Consider the following 22241-nt stretch of genomic DNA (forward strand, 5'->3'; position numbering starts at 1 on the left):
CCAGTATTATTAATCTCCTATCGTTTGAAGAGATTCCTAGGAAATTCCCCATTTACCAACTAGAAAAATGTTTAGGTTCTCAGAGAAGGACGAAGCAAAGAAGTCATTGAAACTGCAAGTTATTCTCCTTGCAGTTTCCCTCAGTGTTCGTCCCTTTTATCAAAACACTTCCTAATTTGGGCTGCCCTGTTACTGTCATTAGGGGAAGACCAATTCCCCACGTCTCTTGGCTAGTAAAGAATTTTTTTTTTTTTGACATCCTGGTACGAAGCCTTGGCCTTTCTTACTGGCACTGGAGCACCTTAGATTTTGGCCCAGGTCTTATGTGCAAGCATGTGGCCATCCAGCAACACTTCCTGAGGCTCCCTGGTGGGCCGGGCCTCTGGGCAAGGGCTGATAACACAGAGATAAACTTTGCTCTGGGTTTTGTGAGTCATGTACACAGAATCAGACAAGTCCAGTGTAAGCCCCCTTGATGGGCGTACAGGAGGCCTGTGGAGTGCTGGTGAAGACTTGTACTGGAGGATTTCCCCTTTTGACCAGTTAGAGCCACAGGGACTCTTTTCCTTTCCTGTCTGAAACAATCGAAAAATGGACAAAATACTTGCAACCCTGAATGTTAGTCAGTGAAGGACAGTGATCTCTTGAGAGGTGAGCAATGAGGGTCTTTTTCATCTTGACACCAAATATTTGTTTTTTGTTTTTTTTTCCAACACTACCTCCCCAGTTCTCTGCATACCAACTGGGTGTCCAAGAACTCAATTCAGTTCTGAGACTATGTACCTGGAGTTAGGTATCAGATCCCACCAGTGAGGGAGGGGCTTATTAGTCCCATGAGGCTGCACCTACTTCCTGTGCCAGTTGCAAGTCCTGGGCTACCCATTCTTCTGACTGACCGACTGTAAATCAAGGGTTCTCATGACGCCCTCCTCAGGTTCAGTACTTTGGTAGAATGGGTCTTAAAACTTAAGAAAACATGTTACTTGCCTTTGCTGGTTTATTATTTGTCTGACTGTTTGTGTCCCCAGGGACTGTAGCCCACCAGGCTCCTCTGTCCATGGGATTCTCCAGACAAGAATACTGGAGTGGGTTGCCATTTCCTCCTCCAGAGGATCTTCCCAACCTAGAGATTGAACCCACATCTCCTATGTCTCCTGCACTGCAGGTGGATTCTTTACCCACTGCGCCATTGGGGAAGCTTTTAAGTTTATTGTAAAGGATACAACTCAAGGGCAGTTGTACAGATAAGATGCAAAGCCAGGTCTGGCAGGCAGGGGTGGTTTGGAACCTCCATGCCCTCTCTGGGTGCTCCACCCTCCTAGGGCCTTGATGTGTTCACGGTCACAGAAACTCTCCAGATCTCAACGTTGAGGGATTTTTTAGTGCAGGTTTTATCACATAGGTGTGATTGATGAAATCATTGGCTGGTGGTGATTAGCTCAATCTCCACTCCCCAGATTTGTGGGATGAGGGTGAAAGTTCCAAGCATCAAATCAAGGCTTGGTCTTTCTACAAGCGGCCCTTATCCTGAAGTTAGTTTGGGACCTGCCAAGAGTCATCTCGTTAGAACAAAAGACCTGCCTGTCACCTTGTCACTGAGGAAATTCCAAGTGTTTTAGGAACTGTGTACCAGTAACCAGGGACAACGACCAAGGATCTTTCTTACACCACAGGGAAAATGGGGGTAAGCACTACAGTTGCCTCCACTCACTGCCGTGAGAGCGTCTTCAGGCCATGGCACAGGGGGAATCAGGCAGAGCCAGACAGACTCTCGGAGTTGAGGAGATGGAGCTGAGAGTTCAGGACACAAAAGCAGCTAGCGTTTGCAGGACAGGGTACCGCAGAGGAGAGGTGCACGGAGAGACGAGCAGAGATCTGTGGAGTACCCCCCACCCCTGTCAAGGGTCGAGCTGGGAACTGATTAGCAAGGGAACTACTTGAGGCTAAGGAAAGAAACACTTGAGAAAAAGCATTAGGGAAGCAGTGTGGGATGTTCACATGGGGCTGGGAATAGTGCCTGTTCCAGGCCCAGATGGCTTCCCTGGTGAACTCTACCAGACGTTCAGGGAAGAATTGATACCAGTTCTACCTTAGCTCCTCCAGAAAATTGAAGAGAACACTCCCCAACTCATTCCGTAAGAGCTGCATTATCCTGATACTAAAACCAGATAGATATTGCAAGGAGAGAAAACTAAAGACCCAAGATCCTTCATGAATGTAGATGCTAAAATTCTTTTTATCTATTTATTTTTGGCCATACTGGGTCTTTGTTGCTGTGTGGGGGCTTTTGCTACTTGTGGTCTGCGGGTTTCTCGTTGCCGTGGCTTCTTTTGTTGCAGAGCATGGGCTCTAGGGCAGGTGGGCTTCAGTAGTTGTGGTGCGTGGGCTTGGTAGTTGTGGCACATGGACTTAGTTGCCCTGAGGCTTGTGGGATCTTCCAGTTCCCAGACCAGGGACTGAACCCAAGTCCTCTGACTTGGCAGGTGGATTCTTAACTACTAGACCACCAGGGAAATCCCTGTAGGTGCTAAAGTTCTAAACACAATTTTTGCCAGTTTCATTCAGCAGTATGTAAAAAGGATGATATAAAATGACCAAGTAGGGTTTGCCCCAAGAATGCAAGGGGTAAGCATTTGAAAATCAGTCCGTGTAGTAATTCACCATATTAGCAGACTAGAAAAGCAAAACCTTAAGGTCATCTCAGTAGGTGCAGAAGAAGCATTTGACAAAATTCAGTTATCTACACTGGCATGATGAAGCAGAAGTCTCTTACAGAAAACCAATGAGATCCTCCTGAGCAGGGTGTAAGCAAGATAAACAGGACCTCAGGGCTTAGAGCAGGAGGGAGGAATCAACAGCTGTCTGCACAGAGTTGAAAAATCTAACATCTATTCTGATTAAAAAAAAAAACCCTCAACAAATAAATAGGAAAGGAAGGGAACTTCCTTAACCCAATAAAAGGGATCTATGTAAAACTATAGCTAATATACTTAATTGTGAGAGACTGACTACTTTCCCCCTGATTTCAGGAGCGAGACAGGAATGTCTATTCTCATCATTTCTGTTCATTATTGTGCTAGAGGTTCTAGTCAGTGCACTCAGGCAAGGAAAAATAAAATAAAGGCATCCACATTGGAAAGAAAGAAGTAAAATTGTCTCTTCACAGACATACTCATCTGTGTATTACAAAATCTGATGGAATCTTTGAAAAAGCTACCGGAACTGGTAAGTGGGGCTAGTAAAGTTGCAGGTTGGTAGATCAGTGTACAAAAAATCATTTGCATTTTTTATGTGTTAGTGGTGAATCATCAGAAGTTGAAAAAGTTTTTAAAAGCACCCAAATTTATATAGCATCAAAATTTTATAATAGCAACAAAATATGAAATACTTAGGAATAAATCTGACAAAAATTTGTAAGGAGCCCTGTAAACTGGAAATCCCAAAATACTGCCGAGAAAAATTAAAGAAGAGCTAAATAGATGGAGAGACACACTGTGTCCGTGGGCTGGAAGACTCAATATTGCTAAGATACCAGTTTTCCTCAAAATGATATGTACTAATAAATTCAACTCAGTATTACTCAGATTGAAATGACTTGGTGGCATTTCAGGGGGCCTCAGGGAACTCCGATCCTTGATGTCTCAGCACAGAAAGAATCCAGCGAGAGGCAGAGTGATAGGTAAGAAGTGATTTATGAGAATAGTATGCTTGTGAGGCTTACAGATAGGCCAGCAAGAGGGTGTCACGTGCCAAGAACTTAGTGGGCTACAGTTTTATAATCACAGGAGAAGTGGGAAGGGGTTGAAAGACCACCTTCTTCCTCATTCTTGAGTAGATATCATGCTTCCCTCATCAGCTCCTCCTCCAGGCTGGTCAGGGGAGTTTTTCTGGTCGCTATATGGTCAAGCTGGGACCTGTCATGGCACAGTGGAAACGAGTGAAAAGGTAGTAACATATGCTAAAAATTGTAAATCATTATAGGTTTTGGTATAATGTCACTTTTTTCTTAGGTTTTTATTTTCGATGCAAGCAGAGGAGTGTGTCCTAGGAATCATTAACTTACTGGGCAGGATGTGGGTCTCATGCCACCACTGTCCTAGTTTTATTGTTTAGGGTGTGTCCCATGCTCCTGCTGCATGGTTTTCTTGCTAAGCAAGCCTTCTTGGTTTTGTGGTTAAGCAGACCTACTTTCTTTAGTGATTGTTAACTTATGGGGGTCTCCCATACTTTTTGCTTTATTTACAGTCCACTGAAAAGTGAAAGTCGCTCAGTCATAGACTGTAGACTGCCAAGCTCCTTTGTCCACAGAATTCTCTAAGCAAGAATACTGGAGTGGGTGGGTAGCTGTTCCCTTCTCCAGGAGATCTTACCAGCCCAGGGATGGAACTCAGGTCTTCCGCATTGCAGGCGGATTCTTTACTGTCTGAGCCACCAGGGAAGCCCTACAGTCCCCTAGAGGGATTAACTGTTTAATTACCTACGTTTCCCCTTTACTCTGTCCCTGTCAAAATTCCAGCAGGGTTTTTTTGTTTTTTTTTTTAGAAATTGAAAAGCTGATTCCAAAATTCGCATGGGAATCCAAAGAACCAAGAAGAGCAAAAACTGTTTTGAAGAAGACAAACTTAGAGGATTAACACTGATTAATTAGGTTAATTAAGATGACCTGATTTTAAGACATTATATAACTACTATATCAAGACAGTGTGGTATTGGCGTAAAGAAAGATCTACAGGTCACTGCAATAGAATAGAGACAGCTGATTTTTGACAGACATGCAAAGGCAACTCAGGGAAAATAGCCTTTTCAAAAAACAATGCTGAAATAATTAGATATCCATATTCAAAAAAGTGAACCTGAGCCAACTTTGCACCATAGATAAATGTTAAGATGAATCATATACCTAAACATAAAACCTAAAACTATCACACTTCTAGAAGAAAATATAGGAAGAAACCTCCATGACCTTGTATTAGGCAAAGATTTCTTGGATATGATCCATAAGAGAACAAATTATTAATTGTACTTCAAAATTTTTAAATTCTGCTCTTTGAAATATACTTACTACTTAGAGAATGAAAAGACAAGCCAAATACTGAGAGAAAATATTTGCATATCACATATCTGATAAAGAGTTTGTATCCAGAATATATAGAGGACTCTCAAAACTCAACGATTAGAAAACATACAACCCAATTAAAAAAGGGACAAAAGACTTGAACAGACACTTCACCAAAGAAGTTCTGTGAATGGCAGACAAGCACATGAAAAGATGCTTGTCCTTTCATTAGACCTTAGGGAAATGCAAACTGAAGTCACAATGAGAGACCACTAAATGCCTATCAGAATATCTGTGGTGTAAAAGACTATGTATCACGTGTTGGCAGGACAGCGGAAGAACTGAAGCACTCACCTCCTGTTGGGTATAAGATGCTATCAGTTCAGTTCAGTCGCTCAGTCGTGTCCGACCGACTCTTTGCGACCCCATGAATTGCAGCACGCCAGGCCTCCCTGTCCATCACCAACTCCTGGAGTCTACCCAAACCCATGTCCATCGAGTTGGTGATGCCATCCAGCCATCTCATCCTCTGTTGTCCCCTTCTCCTCCCGCCCCCAATCCTTCCCAGCATTAGGGTCTTTTCCAGTGAGTCAACTCTTCGCATGAGGTGGCCAAAGTATTGGAATTTCAGCTTCAGCATCAGTCCTTCCAGTGAACACCCAGGACTGATCTCCTTTAGGATGGACTGGTTGGATCTTCTTGCAGTCCAGGGGACTTTCAAGAGTCTTTTCCAACACCACAGTTCAAAAGCATCAATTCTTCGGCACTCAGCTTTCTTCACTGTCCAACTTTCACATCCATACATGACCACTGGAAAAACCATAGCCTTGACTAGATGGACATTTGTTGGCAGAGTAATGTCTCTGCTTTTAAATATGCTCTCTAGGTTGGTCATAACCTTCTTCCAAGAAGTAAGTGTCTTTTAATTTCATGGCTGCAGTCACCATCAGCAGTGATTTTGGAGCCCAAAAAAATAAAGTCTGACACTGTTTCCACTGTTTCCCCATCTATTTCCCATGAAATGATAGGACCAGATGCCATGATCTTAGTTTTCTGAACATTGAGCTTTAAGCCAACTTTTTCACTCTCCTCTTTCACTTTCGTCAAGAGGCTCTTTAGTTCTTCTTCACTTTCTGCCATAAGGGTGGTGTCATCTGCATATCTGAGGTTATTGATATTTCTCCCGGCGATCTTGATTCCAGCTTGTGTTTCTTCCAGCCCAGCATTTCTCATGATGTACTCTGCATATAAGTTAAATAAGCAGGGTGACGATATACAGCCTTGACGTACTCCTTTTCCTATTTGGAACCAGTCTGTTGTTCCATGTCCAGTTCTAACTGTTGCTTCCTGACCTGCATACAGGTTTCTCAAGAGACAGGTCAGATGGTCTGGTATTCCCATCTCTTTCAGAATTTTCCACAGTTTATTGTGATCCACACAGTCAAAGGCTTTGGCATAGTCAATAAAGCAGAAATAGATGTTCTTCTGGAACTCGCTTGCTTTTTCGATGATCCAGCAGATATTGGCAATTTGATCTCTGGTTCCTCTGCCTTTTCTAAAACCAGTGTGATCTGGAAGTTCACAGTTCATGAATTGTTGAAGCCTGGCTTGGAGAATTTTGAGCATTACTTTACTAGCGTGTGAGATGAGTGCAATTGTGCGGTAGTTTGAGCATTCTTTGGCATTGCCTTTCTTTGGGATTGGAACGAAAACTGACCTTTTCCAGTCCTGTGGCCACTGCTGAGTTTTCCAGATTTGCTGGCATATTGAGTGCAACACTTTCACAGCATCATCTTTGAGGATTTGAAATAGCTCAACTGGAATTCCATCACCTCCACTAGCTTTGTTTGTAATGATGCTTTCTAAGGCCCGCTTGACTTCACATTCCAGGATGTCTGGCTCTAGGTGAGTGATCACACCATCATGATTATCTGGGTTGTGAAGATCTTTTTGTACAGGTCTTCTGTGTATTCTTGCCACCTCTTCTTAATATCTTCTGCTTCTGTTAGGTCCATACCATTGCTGTCCTTTATCGAGCCCATCTTTGCATGAAGTGTTCCCTTGGTATCTCTAATTTTCTTGAAGAGATCTCTAGTCTTTCCCATTCTGTTGTTTTCCTCTATTTCTTTGCATTGATCGCTGAGATATGCTATAGCCATCTTGAAAAACACTGTGGCAGTTTCACGACAGCTATTTGTCTTTCATGTATTTGTTTTTAGACTCAAGAGAAATGAAGATATCTGTCCACACAAAGGCTCACGCCTAAGTCTTCAGAGTAGTTTTACTTGTAATGGCCCAAACTGAAAAAAAAAAAAAACTGATTGTCCCATCAACGGGTGAACTGATACATGGACTGTGGTGTGATCCATCTGATGTCAGTGCTACTTAGCAATAAAAAGGAACGAACCATTGCTATGTGCTACATTATAGATGAATCTCAACGTGGTCATGCCCAGTGGGGAAGCCAAGCAAAGGAGAGTATATACTATATGAATCCATATATACGCAGTTCTGGACCGCGCATTCTTAGCTGTAGTGAGAGAAAGGAGTTCAGTGGTCTCCTGGGGATATGGCACAGGGGCGGGTAGTGAGGGGTAGGAGAGGGCTTGCACGCAGACGAGAGGAGACTTTTAAGTGGTGATGGATATGCTTAGTATCTTGATTGCTGTGGTGGTTTCAAGGGTGTAACATGTATCATAACTTACTAAATTGTGCCCTTTAAAATTGTAGGTGAATTATATCTGAACAAAGCTGTTTAAGAAAAAGCTGCATTTAAACCGGCTTTGCTACTTGGTAGCTGTGTAACCTTGATCAAGTTACTCAACCCCAGAGCTTTATGAATGGAACATATGGCACGTGTTCTGTGGCCTGTCAGTGCGACGTAGGGAAGTCAACAGGTTTCCAAAATGTAGCTCATTCTCTTGGTTTCATAAAGCCCTGTGTCATCAGTGTGGGACTCAATGAAAATAGATGCAGCATTCAGGAAAAGTATTCTTTCTGTCCTGTATCCAGGGCTTACGTGGAGAGGCCCCCTCCTCAAAGTGAGGAGGCCCCCTCCTCCAAATGACTCTCAAGACCATTGGCGTTCAGTTTCCTAAAAACAAAACAAACATGGAAACCTGAATTTTGAAGCCTTTGTAAGAGGCCCAGGAACCCTTGGGAAGTAGGTATTTCCTCCTGATGATGTTGTCAGGGAATGGTGTTACCCACTTGGGGGGCTTGAGGGGACCCCGAACCTGAACCTGACTCTTGGTTGGAATGTGTGTCATTGATCATGTGGCTTGAAGGGCAGAAGCAAAATGTCGCCACGGTCCACAGTTTCATGGCAATGAGTCTCAAAGTTACTTGCCTTGTTAAACTCTCTGGGGGCTGGTCTTGCTGGTTTTGTGTGGTTGAACACGTTGGGTTTTAGGGAGTCATTGGGTGCAACCTCCTCATGTTAGAGAGCAGGAAGCAGAAACCCCTGAGTGTGGATTGCTGTGCGGCGCCTTCTCACACAGTGGCTCTGGGCTCCTCCCTCCACTGCCTGGTGCGGCCTTCCACATCAGCGCCAGATTCACTGAGGGCCTGCCTTGCTTGCAGCTCCTAGCATTGCTTTTTAAATTTATTTTTTATTTTGAAGTAGTTCCAAACTCACAGGAGAGTTGTAAGAATAATATAAAGAACTTCCCTTACCCTGAAGCATCTGAGAGTAGGTTACCAGTTTGAAATTCCGTTACCCCTGCATTCTTTAGCATATGTTTCCTTCTAGCAAAGACATTCTCCTGCGTAACCACAGGACGACCATTAAAACCCAAACATTAACATCGATCCATCACTCACTATCATTTGGTCCACAGATCCCATTGGAGTTTCTCCAGTTGTCCCAATATTGTCTTTTTTAGCAAAGAAGCCACCCCAGTGTCACGTGTTACATTTAGTTGTCATATACAGTTTGTCGAAAGGACAGATTAGGTAGAATGTCTAAAATCTTAGATTGAAAAATTGACTCAACATTATTTCAGTAAGTAGAATAAGCAATGTGATGTTCAGGCAAAAAGCTAGTGAACTCAAATGCATGTACCAAAAATAGGTTAGGGAACACCATGTCAGAGGAACGTTGGGGGTGATGGATATTTTCTGTGTTTGTGAAACCTCTCCTCCTAGCTTTGTTTTTCTCATGTGGATTTACACGACCATTTCGGCGCTCAGGGCTCTGGCTCATGGTGGGTGGCCTGTGTTAGTGGTGAGGCAGTGATGCTGTCCACCTTTCCGCTTAGTATTCCATCCTGTGTCTGCAGTCACATTTAAACGCACCTTCTCTTTCCAAGGAGGGCACAGCGATGATCAGATGCTGGCTCCAAATAAGTTTTCCTCCTACTTTTAATGATGTCATTGCACATTCCTCTCCTTTCTCTGTGATGAACAGTTAATAACCTTACTGCTGTCAGCCGGCTTGCCTTTCCAGTTAATCAGGGGGGATTATGCGTGTGCCCATAACTGAAAAGTGGCATAAAATTAGCATGAAAAGTAACATCTCCAACGGGACTTGATGAATTTTTGAACATATGTAATTTCACAACAGGCAGCTGTGATGTGTGCTCAGGCTGGAGCATTTGGGCTCTGAAAGTTCTGCAACCCAGAGGAAACGAATGCTGTTGCTTTCACATCTCTGGCTCCTGAAAGAGTCACTCCGTCAGAGTCCCTGGGGGGAGGTGGGGGCAGGATGGGGACGGTCCCTCCCAGGCCAGCGCGGATCTGCTGAGCTGGGACCTCCCTGTGCTCCACACTCTCCCAAGCGTGGGCCTCATTAGGTCCGGAGTGTGTTTTGCACTGCATCCCCCGCGAGGGGCAGAGCTGTGGGCGTGTGGGAGGACTGGGAGTGGGTTCCTCAGCAGGATCACCACACACGCCACTGGCAGGAACAGAGAAGCCTTTTCTTGAAGATGCGAGTGCAAATCAGGGACTCAGGGAAGTTTTTAGTTTTTCTTTTTTTTTCACTTTCTGTCTCTGCTTTCTGTTTTATAAAGGAAATCTGATCTACCTCATGGAAAAGTTGTGAGGGTCACACAGGGAACTTAGGTGACGCGCCTGGCTCAGAGTACTTCCTGCTCCTTGCAGCCCTTTCCTTCCTGCACGTCTCTCCCCACAGCGTCCAGTCTCAGATGCCGGGGCTGGGGGTGGGGAGGTGAGCCTCAGAAGGTCCGTGACGTTGGTCCTTAGCGCGATGGGAATTGCGATATGAATTCCTAAGCTCAATCTCTTTTTTTTTCCTGAAATTAATTTATTTTTGGCTGTGCTGGGTCCTCATTGCTGCACGGGCTTTGCTAGTTGTGGAGGGCGGGGCTGCTCTGGGTCGCGGTGCACAGGCTTCTCATTGCGTGAGTCTCTCTAGTTGCAGAGCACTGACTCTAGGGCACGCAGCCTTCAGTGGTGGTGACATGTGGGCTCAGTAGTTTTCGCTTCCTGGGCTCTAGAGCACAGGCTGAGTAGTTGCGGTGCATGGGCTTAGCTGGTCTGTGGCATGTGGGATCTTCCTGGACTAGGGATTGAACTTGTGTCTCCTGCATTGGCAGGTGGATTCTTTACCACTGAGCCACCAGGGAAGTCCTCTATAAGCTGATTTTCTGATACTGGGGTTTTCTTAGGAAATCCAGAAAGTGTGGTCATCATTTCCTCCTAGAAGGAGATTACGAGTGCAGGTGCCAAGGGGGTGTGAGTGCCAGGGAAAGCCTAGCACGACCGAGTGTAGAGCGAGCAGGCACACGGGAGCATGGCCGGGAGTGGTGGGAGCCATGGGTGGCTTCTAGGTGGGGGGGGGGTGGTGGTGGTGCCGGGATCTGGTCTCACCCCGGCTGCACGTGGAGGACAGGTCTACGTGGTGGGGACTCAGAGGAGGGCTGCAGTGAGCAGGACGGAAGTGGTCAGAGTCCTCTTCTGATAGCATCGTAGGCTTGCACACCTTTCAGCCCCTTCCTAAGCCCTGCTGGGAATGGGCCACTGGGCCAGTTCCCACATGTATGAGGTGTGGGCGTAGGTGAAGACCACCCAGATGAGAACAGGCGAGGGCTATTTACTCAGAGCTTGCTCTCTCAAGGCACTTGTGTTTTGGAGACCTGATGGCAGGCAGAGGAGTGGGGAAGCTCCATGGTGGGGGAGAGGGAAGGCCTTGGCGGTATCCCAATTGGAGGCTGCGGCTCGGGAAGCTGGAGGTGGGCTAACTAGAGGCAGGACAGCCTGTGATGGGCTGGGGGAGCATTCCTGACTTTCTCTGGTTGGGCCTAAGACAAAAATCAGGGAAGCTGTCAGTTATTAATCAAGACTTGGTCATTCTACAGAGGTTATTGTTGGCTTCCTGTAGGTGATAAGTTGGTTTCCTGGGCTGGTTGGTGCCCATTGTGGATCAGAGCCCTGTTTTTATACATGGTTATTGTCCGTTTGTACATTCACTTTGTCAGAAGGATGTGTGTGACACAGTCTGTCCCTTTGAGTTGTTTGTAGTCCAGCCTCTGAGAAACCACAGTTGCTTCTCTGGTGGACCTGGGGACAGCGTGGCCTCTGTAGTCTCCCTGTATCTTTATGGCAGAGGTCCAGCCCACACCACATTTTGAAAACTGGTGGTGTCATTGGGGTCTAGTTTGCAAGTGTAGTTTTTACCCTACAGTATTTCTAATTTTAAAAAACTTTTTTTTTTTTAAACTTTTCTCACATGAGAAAAAACAATTTTTCTCATAAAAATCTAAAAATTGGGCACATGCCTGGAGCAGAAGAGCCCTGCCTCTTTTGACAGGATGCTCGCTGTCCACTTCACCCTCTGTGCCCTCTGCTGTCCACATCTGTGCTTCCCGCCCGGCCTCCGTGGACAGCTGGTTTGTTAGTCTCCACAGCTGTGCTCAGATGGGCCTGAGGGAGCAGCTCAGGGACAAAACTTAGCTGCTCAGTTCAGCAGGGGTGGCAGCCCTGCCCTGCAGAGACTTCATTAGCTCCTCGATTGTCTGGATGGTTGCGGTTGGGGGCTGCCACGCATCTCAGTGATGGCTGGACCGCTTGTTTTCAGAGAGCGAGATGAAAATGAGATGTGCATGAACAGCATCAGCAGTAAAGTTCTGCTGAAAGTGGTTGGGTTTTCTGGGATGACTCACAGTGTAATTTGGACTTTGCCCCACCTCAGTACCATCATGATGAGAGTCCTGCTGCTCTGTTGCCGGAAGTACTGACCAGTAGGCCTCTGGCCGTGGGAATTGCTAACGGGTAGGCTTCCTGCACTTACATGGACAGTTGGCGTCTGTCCCTGTCGCCACTCCAGCAATGTTATGGGTTTTAGGGCACTTAATGCATGTGGCCGAGATGCTGGAACTGTGCCAAGGGCTGTAAAGTAAGTTTTATGCCCTGTCATATGAAGTAAGGTTCAAGAGTAGATTTCCTAACTGAAATAACCCCTTTATTTTGGGGAAAAAAAAAATGATGTCTATACCTGGAGACAGATCTCTCACCAATAGATTTTTTAAAAGAGCCCATTATTAAAAGCCTGTTCCCTCTGCACCATCAGAGCCCTGAGCTGATCTCTGTTGTCACAGGACACTGTCATTTTTCCCTTTTTTGTTTCAGACTCCTGAGGGTTAATGGCACCAGGGTATATTGTTGAGTGTTGAAATATTTTTTTTAACCTTTTATTACAGAAAAAGAGATAAGGAGAGAGAATAATACAATGCAGCCTCATGTACTCATCACCCGGTTAAAACAACTCATGACTAATCTTATTTTATCTGTGCTCCTAACCGCGTACCCCCATATCATTTTGATGTAGTTCTCAGACCTCATTGCATATTTGAGTAAGAATTTTTTCTTTTTTTTAAAAAAATGAATGCTCAAGTCCTTTGGTTGCTGTGCCAGACTGAAGGGCACACGTTGGATTTCTGGTCCAGACTTTGTCACCTGCCCTATGATCTTGGTTAAGTCCTTAACCTCTCTGACCCTTGGTGTTCTCTTTTGGAAAACAGACTCTACTGTATCCCCTTGGCAGTCGTTCGTGAGGGCCTTTTATGAGATCCTGAGGGAATGAAACTATAGCAGGTGCTTTACGGTGGAGAGAACTCTTGTCTAGTCTGTCTGCCCCATGAAAGGCTGCTCTCCTTTTGTGCTGGCTCTTCCCAGCACTGTTCGCTGGCTACACCACGGAAGTGCCATTATTCAGCTCCCGTCTTCCCACTCGTGTATCGCACTGTCGGTCGAGAGGACCGTCTTCCCCAGGCAGTTGATGCGAAAGCCCCGGGCTGGGACGCAACCCCTTGCATATCTCTGTGGCCCCGTGTGCCTGCCTGCTGGCCTCCCCCAGCCCCGGGGTCTGCTCCCCAGCCCGCTGTGCCCTAGCGCCTGTGTCTGGCCCAGGGCCCAGGCTGCCCCGTCCTCAGAGTGGCTCTCAGGAGGACCACCCAGCTCGCTCCATCAGATGAGACGGTTCTCATGGGGCAAGTTGGCCCTTGAGTGGTTCAGTCCCCTGGGGTCTTATTTTTTACTGTTATTTCCTCTGCCTAAAATAGTATTTCCTCTGCCTAAAAATTTCCTATCTGTGGTACCTAGTTTGGAACAAAACTACGTGTTGCTCAGAAGTTAGGGCAGCAGACTTCCTGCTGCCCAAGCATGCAGTGAACCCTGGGTTCCCATAGGCTTCTGGGAAGCAGAGACTGATTAATAAGAAGTCTGTTGGTTAAATTAAAATTTGTTTTTAACTAAAAGAGAGAATGTATACAGTGATGGCCAGAAAAAAGTCTCTCAAAATGAACTGAACCAGCCCCTACCCCTCAGAGAAGCATCCCGTTGGTTCTCTGCTGCCCCAGCCTGTCCATTGCCCTGAGTCCCATTTTTTAATTGCCCCTACGGGAAGGCACTTCCTGCTGCAGAAAGAGCAATTCTGTTCTGTTTTGAGTCCTTTAGTTCAGTTCCTCCTGTAGCTGTGACCTGGCTGAACGGTCAGGGCTGGACCTCCTTTCTTGCTGATGGATGAGATGTTGGCTGGGCCCAGCTCTGTGCATGTCCTTTGGGCCTGGCCCTCTGATGTCCTTCCCAGGCCCTGCCTGCATACTCACTGTCCTTCTGTATTGGCCGAGTCTCTCTTTGTGACTCTAAGGGCAAGTTCTAGAGGAATCAGATGTGACCTTGGTGGGGCCTGGGGTAGGGAATGTCCCCAGGGGACACTTGCTCTGTTCCCCAGAGGTCCTGAGGGCTCTTCTTCAATCCTATGCTTGACCTGGGCTTCATTTCCGCTTGAGGGAGCTCAGGGCAAGTGCTTTAACTCTGGTGTGTAAAGATGATGATAGCAACTCACCTTATGGACTTAGTGTTCTTGCAGTGATGAAGTGAGCCCTGCATTTACAGGCCCGTTGTTCTCAGCCCAACAGTAGAACTTCACCACGGCCCACAGGAAAGGCATGGGTACACACACTGCATTCAGGGATAGAGAACACCGGGGCGCCGAGGATCTACAGACCCTTGCTTGGTCCAGCCGTGGTGCTGAGCATGGTTATCCCACCTGGCTGACTACCGGTCATTGGTGTGGAGGGACCGAGCCTCTGATCCAGCGCTACCCACAAAACCCTGGTACATTGATACCTAAGCTAAAGCCTATCATCTTTCCTTGGTTGATTCGGAATCTGAAAGGAAGAGCTATGTTATTTGTTAGTTTGCTAAAGTCCCTGGAAGTGGTAGAACCAAGACTGGAAATAGTTGCTTCAGAATCACGTGATATGCTCGGTGTCTCACACCCAGTATCATGACCCTGGACTCACGGGATACTGGGGCCAAATGGATCATTAGACACTCATGTAGCCCAGACTTGCCAGCTGTAGCTTCTCTACTATGGGCTCCAGGGAGAGGGGGCAGAGCAGTGAAAAGTAGCCGCTTTGAAGGCTTGATTTTGGGAAGCACAGATCTGTGTTACCTTGACCCTTAATGGGCACATCAGGGATCTTGGTAGCAAGCAAGAGTTCCCAGTTCTGGCTACCTTAGAAAGAAGCGTGTGGGAGGCTGTTGGGAAGGGAACACACAGGACTGGTAGAGGGCTCGTGGCCGGGCAGGGGGAGCCCACAGTCACCAGGCTCAGGAAGCACAGAAGCCACCTCACGGTCACAGCCCCTCTCCCTCTGCAGCGGCCGTGCTGGTACTGCCCCCAGCCTGCCCTCAGTCGCTTGCTCAGACTGAGTGGGTGTCTGATAGGCTGAGCATGGGTCCTGGGCCCACTGTTGGCTGACCTGGGACCCGACCCCCCCAGCTTCCTGGCCTCTGGTTCTCTGGTTGTGGGGTCTCTTCTCCCCCCAAAGTCACACACACAGCAGAAAAACTCCAGGAGTAGGGCAGCCAGCTCTGGTAAGTGGAACAAAGGGTGAGAGGGGAAGATGTGCCTGAGGACTCTGGGAGGACAGAGACAGACCCCAGGACCCTGTCTAGTGTGCAGGGCAGGGAGGGATGCGTCTGGGACCCCTGAGAGTCAGAGCTTGGCATGTTGGAGTGGGGGTGGCAGAGGAGAGAGAGGGTTGGAGGGGAGTTTCCTAGATACGTGTGAGGCTGGATGTGAGGCACCAGGTGGCCTTCAGGGATCGGAGGAAGGGAGAGGCGGGCCTCAGGGGCCCCAGAAAGGGCAGGGCGGGCCTGGGCTGGCCCTCCTGCTGCCTCGGTTGCTCCCAAGAAGTCCAGCAGGGGAGGAGGTGCTGCTGAACAGGAGGAAAGCTTATTCCCAGGTAATGGCGCGGTACAGCATGTCTATGGGAACCATGTGCAAGTCAGCCGAGGTAAGGACTGTGGCCGATCCCTGACGGACGCTCACACTCACGGAGGGTGGGGTGGGGGTATGCAGGGGTGAGTGGAGCGGACAGGAGCCCCTGAGCAGGGGGTGGACTGCTGCAAGAAGGACGGCAATAGGAAATGGGTTTGTTTTTTTTTTTCCTTAGATGAAAATGTTTTGAAAACATTCACGTTTCTGAAAAGCGAGGCTGGACAACGAACCAGAAGCGGTGGGCGAGGGGAAGCGCAGGTTGGCTATTAGCTCATCTATGCAGATGGGCTTTCTGGAAAGTCCGAGGCAGCAGAAGGCTTTTGATCCGCCCCCAGAGTACATTTGTCTGAATGGCACCCAGGAGAGGCCTTTTCAGTGGAAAAAGTGAATTCTCACTTTCAGAGGAGGTGGGACTTGCCCCTGTGTGTCACTTGGGGTAGATGGGGTAGCTCCTGTCCGTCAGCAGAAGGTGGGTCTTGGTGCCTGGCCACCCCCCCACGGCCGAGTTTGCCTGGGTCGAGGAGTCCACGGTGGAGGTGCTCTGCGTGGCATGGGAGAGGAGGAGAGCGCCAGAGCTGCTCTTGCGAGTTGGCTTTCGTAACTAGTGAGAAGGAGGGCTCTTGCTCAGAGGCACAGAGGCAGGAAATGTGAGCATGTCTCACTCCTCTGATCACAGTTTTACAGCATCTGTGGCCACATCATCACACTACTGTTACAATTTTTGCCACGTCCATGTACCATCTGTTTATTAATATGAATTTTTTCTTTCAGTTACTTTTTTCTTTTAACTTAAGCAACTTAAATCAAGGCAGGTTAGACCCCCGCTATGATGCACATCTTAGTATTTCTGTCCGTCTCCATCAGCTTTTCTGGGCCTCCTTAGCTGTGCCTATGACACAGCTGTTGCCCTTACATTGGCCATGACCTCCACTGCCACCAGAATGACCTTTTATTTTTCTAGACTTTCACAATATTTAGCAATTCAAAGAGCTTACACATAGCTCTCTCTGTAAGAAGCCAAACAGATATCAAGTGCCCTGGGATGACCCCCGGCTCACCTTAGTTCCCTTCCTAGCAGTGGCCTTGGTCATCAGTGTGATAGATAATCTTCCTGCCCTTTTTTCTGCAGCATTTTGTTTTGTGGGTTTTATTATTGTTTTATTCATAAATGTTATGTTGTCTGTTTTCCTGCTTTTCTTTTTTTCTTAGAGTGATTTTTTTCCTAAGGCACAAATCTTTTGAAATTTATTATTTTAGTAAGTGAAAACAGTAATACATGCTCTGGGTTTAAAAGTCTCATAGGGACTTCCCTGGTGGTGCAGTGATTAAAACCCTGCGCTTCTGTTACCGGGGCACAGGTTTGATCCCTGGTTGGGGAACTGAGATCCTGCATGCTGTGAGATGTGACCAAAAAAAAAAAAAAGAAATGTCTCTCAGTTCAGCAGGGTGATTCCAGGACACAAGGCTGCCATGTCCCTCCTCTGCTCCCAGCTCTGAAAGGCTCCCATGGCCCCCAGGAGGACGGGCACACACTTTGTACCCCCCAGCCCACGGGGCCCTGGGCCATCTGGCTCCCACTTTCCACTGCAGCCTCCGTAGCCCTCCCGGCTGCCCCTCCTTCCCCCGCCAGTCCGTCCTCCCTGCCCCTGCAGTGCTGCCCAGGCTCTATCCCGGGCTGATGGGCTGATGGCCCTGGAGAAGGGTGCTGGCTTCCTTGTACATCTCTGGGCAGCACCTCCTGCCATCAGGGGCAGCAGGAGGTGGCTGGCACTCAGGTCAGGGGCTCCTGGTGAACCCTGGGCAAGTCTGTCCCCCTCTGCAGGCAGGATGGGTTCATAACTGTGTGGAAAGTGCTCAAATCAGGGCCTTCCCCGGGATGGGTGCTCAGTGTGAGCGACTATTCCTACCATGGGGTTGTTATTCTTCACTGTTGCAGCCCCGGGCCATGACACAGGGCCTGCGTGTCAGTGTTCAATACGTGCTTGCATGTCGAATGAAAGGAGGAAGGACAGAGGTGGACGTGATACCTGCGTGAGGTGGGCAGGGAGGGACAGATGCTCTGCAGAGGAGTCGGGTTGTGATGCCCACTGCTCCGAGGTGCCCGGGCAGCAGGGAACTAGGTGGGGGTCGGGGTGGGGAGGCCAAGGGCTGCCAGCCAAGACAGGAAGACCTCGGCAGGCTTTCTGCCTCACGGCGCGGTCTGTTTGAGTGCTCCAGGAAGGAAGAAGCCACAGGCATCGGCACTCACCCGACAGGGCCGCGGCCTTCGCCCAGTTGTGGCTTTGCTGCTTCGTGTTCAGGTTGATGGCAGATTGAAACAAGCTACACTTTTGATGCAGCACCTTCCGCCTTTTTTCTTTTGCCTGTTTATTTCCAGGTAATGCTGCCGTGGAGAAGTTGGAGGACTTCATCAACAACATTAACAGTGTCTTGGAGTCCTTGTACATAGAGATAAAGAAGGGTGTCACGGAAGATGACGGGAGGCCCATTTACGCGCTGGTGAGTGCAGACAGAGCCCCCTGGTGGATGTGTGGGGAACTGCAGTGGAGACAGCCTCTCCCCTCCTTCCTGGGGTGCAGATGAAAGTGCACCCGCCTCATCAGAGGCTTGGAGGGCGAAAAACACTGAGCCCAGCCACCTCCCTGACCCAGTCCCATCTCTCCATGCTCGCTGCCGGCCCCCTGGTCTGTAGTGTCCTCTGCAGCCATCAGGGTTGGGGGTAACAGAACCTGGGGCTGGCTCTCAACCAACACTCGCTTTATTGTCCCACATGGAATGCCCCCTCCATCCCGAGACTGAGCAGCATGCATTAGGTTTTATTTTGGTTGTTGCCAGGTCTCTGCAAGAAGTCACCCTAGATGAATGGAATATTAGGGGTAAAGGGATAAAAGTGCCTTTTCATTTAGAACAAGACATAGAAGCTCTGGAAAGGAAGAAACGTGAGGTCACTAAGGATTGAGATCTCATTGAGGCCTCCTGCTGTGTTCCGATTTTTTTTTTCCCCCTCCTGGGTAGGGAAGGATGTGAAATACAAGCCCCCATCTTTGGGTAGGGAACTGCTTTAGGCCATCAGACACCAGGCTCCTACCAGCTAGGCCCACACAGAACGGGGCTGTAGCCCAGGGTTTCCCAAACCCTGGTCCATGGAAGAAAGGGTCATGGAAATGTTGGGTTAAGTCGGTAAATCAGTTTTGTTTACTGCCAGAGTTCTCAGTGCCTTGTGCGTTTGAAGCTCCGCTAGCATGCAGACAAGTTACCCAAATTTATCTGAGTTTGGAAGCTATCGCACAACCTTGGGAGTTCTGAAATCTCTGAAAATTAGACGTACTGACTGAGCTAAAGATTTAAGCCTGTAAGACTGGTTACAGATTTATCCCCGTGGCCCACAGTGCCTGGACACAAAGTGCTCCAGGACTGGTGAGGTGGGGACGGGGAGGGGAGGGAGGAAGAGCCGGCAAGTGAATTAACTGTGACAAATGAAGGGTACAGCCTGACCCTCACGCTAACTTATTTTTTAGGTGAATCTCGCAACGACTTCAATTTCCAAAATGGCCTCAGATTTTGCAGAGAATGAACTGGATCTCTTTAGAAAGGCTGTAAGTACAGCAACTCCCGTTGCCCATCAGCCAGGCTTCTTACGGAAAACCGTCTTTCATCAGAAATGGAAACTTCAATCTTACTGGGTCCCCCCCTGCTGCCTGAGAAAGCTCTTTGCAGGGGCATGTCACTGAGTGCCCCACTCAGAATTCATAGCTGCCAGGTGATTGCTGGGAAGGTCACCACTGCCACCTGGGAAAGAAGAGCTAGCTGGTCTGGGTTTGACTCCAACTGGTTGAAGAACAGTGGACCTCCTGGGTGCGGGATGCAGGTGAGCAGGTGTTGCTGCTCGATTCCCAGGGTTCAACAGCATCCCCCGGGAGCTTGCCAGAAAGGCTGAACCCCAGTCTCCACCCAGACTGCTGAATCCAAGCCTGAATTCTGAGAAGGTGCCCAGTGATCCATCTATCCAGTCACTTGAGGGGTGCTGCTCTGCCTACCTGGTTTCAGAGCCGTTCACTCAGCCACCTTGCCACTCCCCTGGGTGAGCACCTGGTTAGGACAGTGGTTCTCAGCCGTGGATGTCCTGTAGTAACTGAGGAGGTAAAAGTAATGAGGACATTCTGGCCTCCCTCCAGGTCTGTCGAGTCCAAGTCTCTGAGGTCTGAGTCCTAGAATCATTCCTTCTTAAGCTGCCTCTGGGGCTGATCAGCAGCCAGGGTTGAGAATTGGATTCTAAGATGCTAAAGACACGGCTGTGTGTGTGTGTGCACGTGCGCGCACACAAGCAGCCTATCTTCCCGGTTCCTCTGCTCTGCTGTGGGCAGAAGTTTGAAGGCAGCCTCCAGCCAGCTTCTCCCAGCCCCAGTCCACGGCAGCTCTGTGGCTCCCAAGTGTGCTCTCTAGCTGGGCCACCCTGGCTCCTTCCCTTCCAGGTTCCAGCCTGCCCACCTCTGCGTAGGAGGGGCGCTGCCTGCCCCATTTCCTTATTCATTCGTTCCTCATCTTCTCCATCTTCAGGGAGGTGAAGTGACCCTTCTTGATTTGGGGCGCATTAAGGTCCTTCATTTGGAATGGTGTTACAGGAGCGACTTGGGTCAAAACATATCTGTGGCTTTTGATGCATATTGTTAAGTTGTTTTCCTGAAGAGTCGTACAGTTCTGCCTGTGATATGAGTAGTTTCACTGCACCCCACAAGAATTGGCATTATTGCCTAAAAGTTGTTTTCCCCAGTCTAGTAGATGAACATGTTACCTGTTTCTTCCAGTTGGAACTGATTATTGACTCAGACACTGGCTTTGCGTCTTCCACAAATATTTTGAACCTGGTTGATCAGCTTAAAGGCAAGAAGATGAAGAAGAAGGAAGCCGAGCACGTGCTGCAGAAGTTCGTACAGAACAAGTGGCTGATTGAGGTATCTCTCGCTGTGGGTTTTCCAGCTTGGCTTAATTTTTACCATGAATCACACTGTTGCCTCCAAAATTGTATCGTATTTAATGGGTGTCTGTGGAGCTGAGCCCGTTCAGGTCCCTTATTTCAGCCGTCCCCAACCTGTTTGGCACCAAGGACTGATTTTGTGGAAGACAATTTTTCCACAGACTGGGGAGGGGGGATGGTTTGGGGATGATTCAAGTGCATTGCATTGCGTTACATTCCCTTCTCCAGGGGATCTTCCCAACCCAGGGATCGAACCCGGGTCTCCTGCACTGCAGGTGGATTATTTACCGTCTGAGCCCTGGGGAAGCCCACCGTGCATTTTTTTGGTATTATTATTATGTCAGCTCCACATTCAGATTGTCAGGCATTAGATCCTGGAGGTCAGGAACCCCTGCTGTCTGCATTGGGCCCACAGTGACCCTGCGAGGAGGACCCTGTTGACTCACATGACCTGGGTGGGAGGCCCAACTAGAAGTGGCAGAGCCAGGGTCTCACGCAGATGTGCGGGTCCCGGACTCTGGAACCCAAGCAGGCGGTGTAGTGCGGTTGGTAGGAGCACGGTGCTAGTATCAGATTCCGCCGCAGGTGCCCCCGTGTTCCTCGACTGTAAGAGGGCAGTAGTAGCTCCATCTCCAAGTGAGTGAGGAGCAGGAAGAGGGGGTGGGAGTGAGACCCCGGTGCTGGGCGCCCACAGGAGTCACTGTCACCACCATGGCCATCACTGTCATGCTCTCCAAGACCAGTACTGTTGGGATTCTTCCACTTAGATGGTGGCCCTCAAAGAGCAACGAGGACGTGTCGACAAGCTTTTGGAGAGGAGCTGTAGCAATCTGTGAAAGGTTCGAGTTTCTAGATGCCCTGTGTCTATTTCTGTTGGCTGGAACAGTCAGACGTTTCAGTTCTTTTACCGCAAATGCACCAGTTTCCAAGAAACCCGAGCCGGACAGGCTCCGTGCCGCCTCGCGCGCCCCGCTCCTGCCCCTCTGGGCCTGTGTCTGGGCAGGACTGCTCAGATGGGCCCTCAACTTCCTCACTTGGTGGTCAAACCTGTGGCTGGAGGCTGCTGCTGTGGTGACACGATGCTCACTTCCTTTCCGGGGAGAGCTCAGCTCTGGAGTCGCGGCAGCCGTGTTCTGAGTTGTTGATCTCAGGGTGGGCCGCCCTGGCAGTCTGACCAGAAACATCCAGTTCCTGCGGTGCTTTCTTGACGGGAGGAAGTGTCTGGAGAGGCCACGGCGGTGAGGGCAGGGGTAGCGGGAGCCGCTAGTGGGGGCCAGCACCTCTGGGCATGTCTGCATATCATGTGCTCGGGTGCTCAGCCCCTGTGACCGTGGGGAGCCCTTCGCTCTGTCTGTAGCTGAACCCACTGCAGCTCCCTGATCTGGGTGCAGTCCCCCACCCGGCAAGTGGCCAAGCTGTGTCCAGGCCCCAGCAAGGGTGACTGCAGGCCCCCATGAGTTGCT

The 22241-nt window shown here is 48.8% G+C and overlaps 1 protein-coding gene across 8 annotated transcripts in view; it reads left to right on the forward strand.

Moving 5' to 3' along the window:
- NSMCE1 (NSE1 component of SMC5/6 complex) overlaps positions 1-22241 on the forward strand; it is a 37527-nt gene that overhangs the window by 9981 nt on the left and 5305 nt on the right. For 3 of the 8 annotated variants that reach the window (XM_081553398.1, XM_081553396.1, XM_081553397.1), the window contains exons 3-5: positions 18181-18302; positions 19322-19399; positions 20609-20755. In XM_081553398.1, the coding sequence (XP_081409524.1) occupies positions 18181-18302; positions 19322-19399; positions 20609-20755 (347 nt within the window). Of the gene's footprint in view, positions 1-9847; positions 10118-15225; positions 15398-15978; positions 16062-17787; positions 17840-18180; positions 18303-19321; positions 19672-20608; positions 20756-22241 lie in introns of those variants that run through there. The other 5 variants (XM_081553403.1, XM_081553401.1, XM_081553400.1 and 2 more) reach the window with 5 other exon arrangements.

This window comes from Giraffa tippelskirchi, chromosome 13 (genome assembly GCF_054371585.1).
Source record: "Giraffa tippelskirchi isolate mGirTip1 chromosome 13, T2T-mGirTip1v1.2.pri, whole genome shotgun sequence".
NCBI classification, from domain to species: domain Eukaryota; kingdom Metazoa; phylum Chordata; class Mammalia; order Artiodactyla; family Giraffidae; genus Giraffa; species Giraffa tippelskirchi.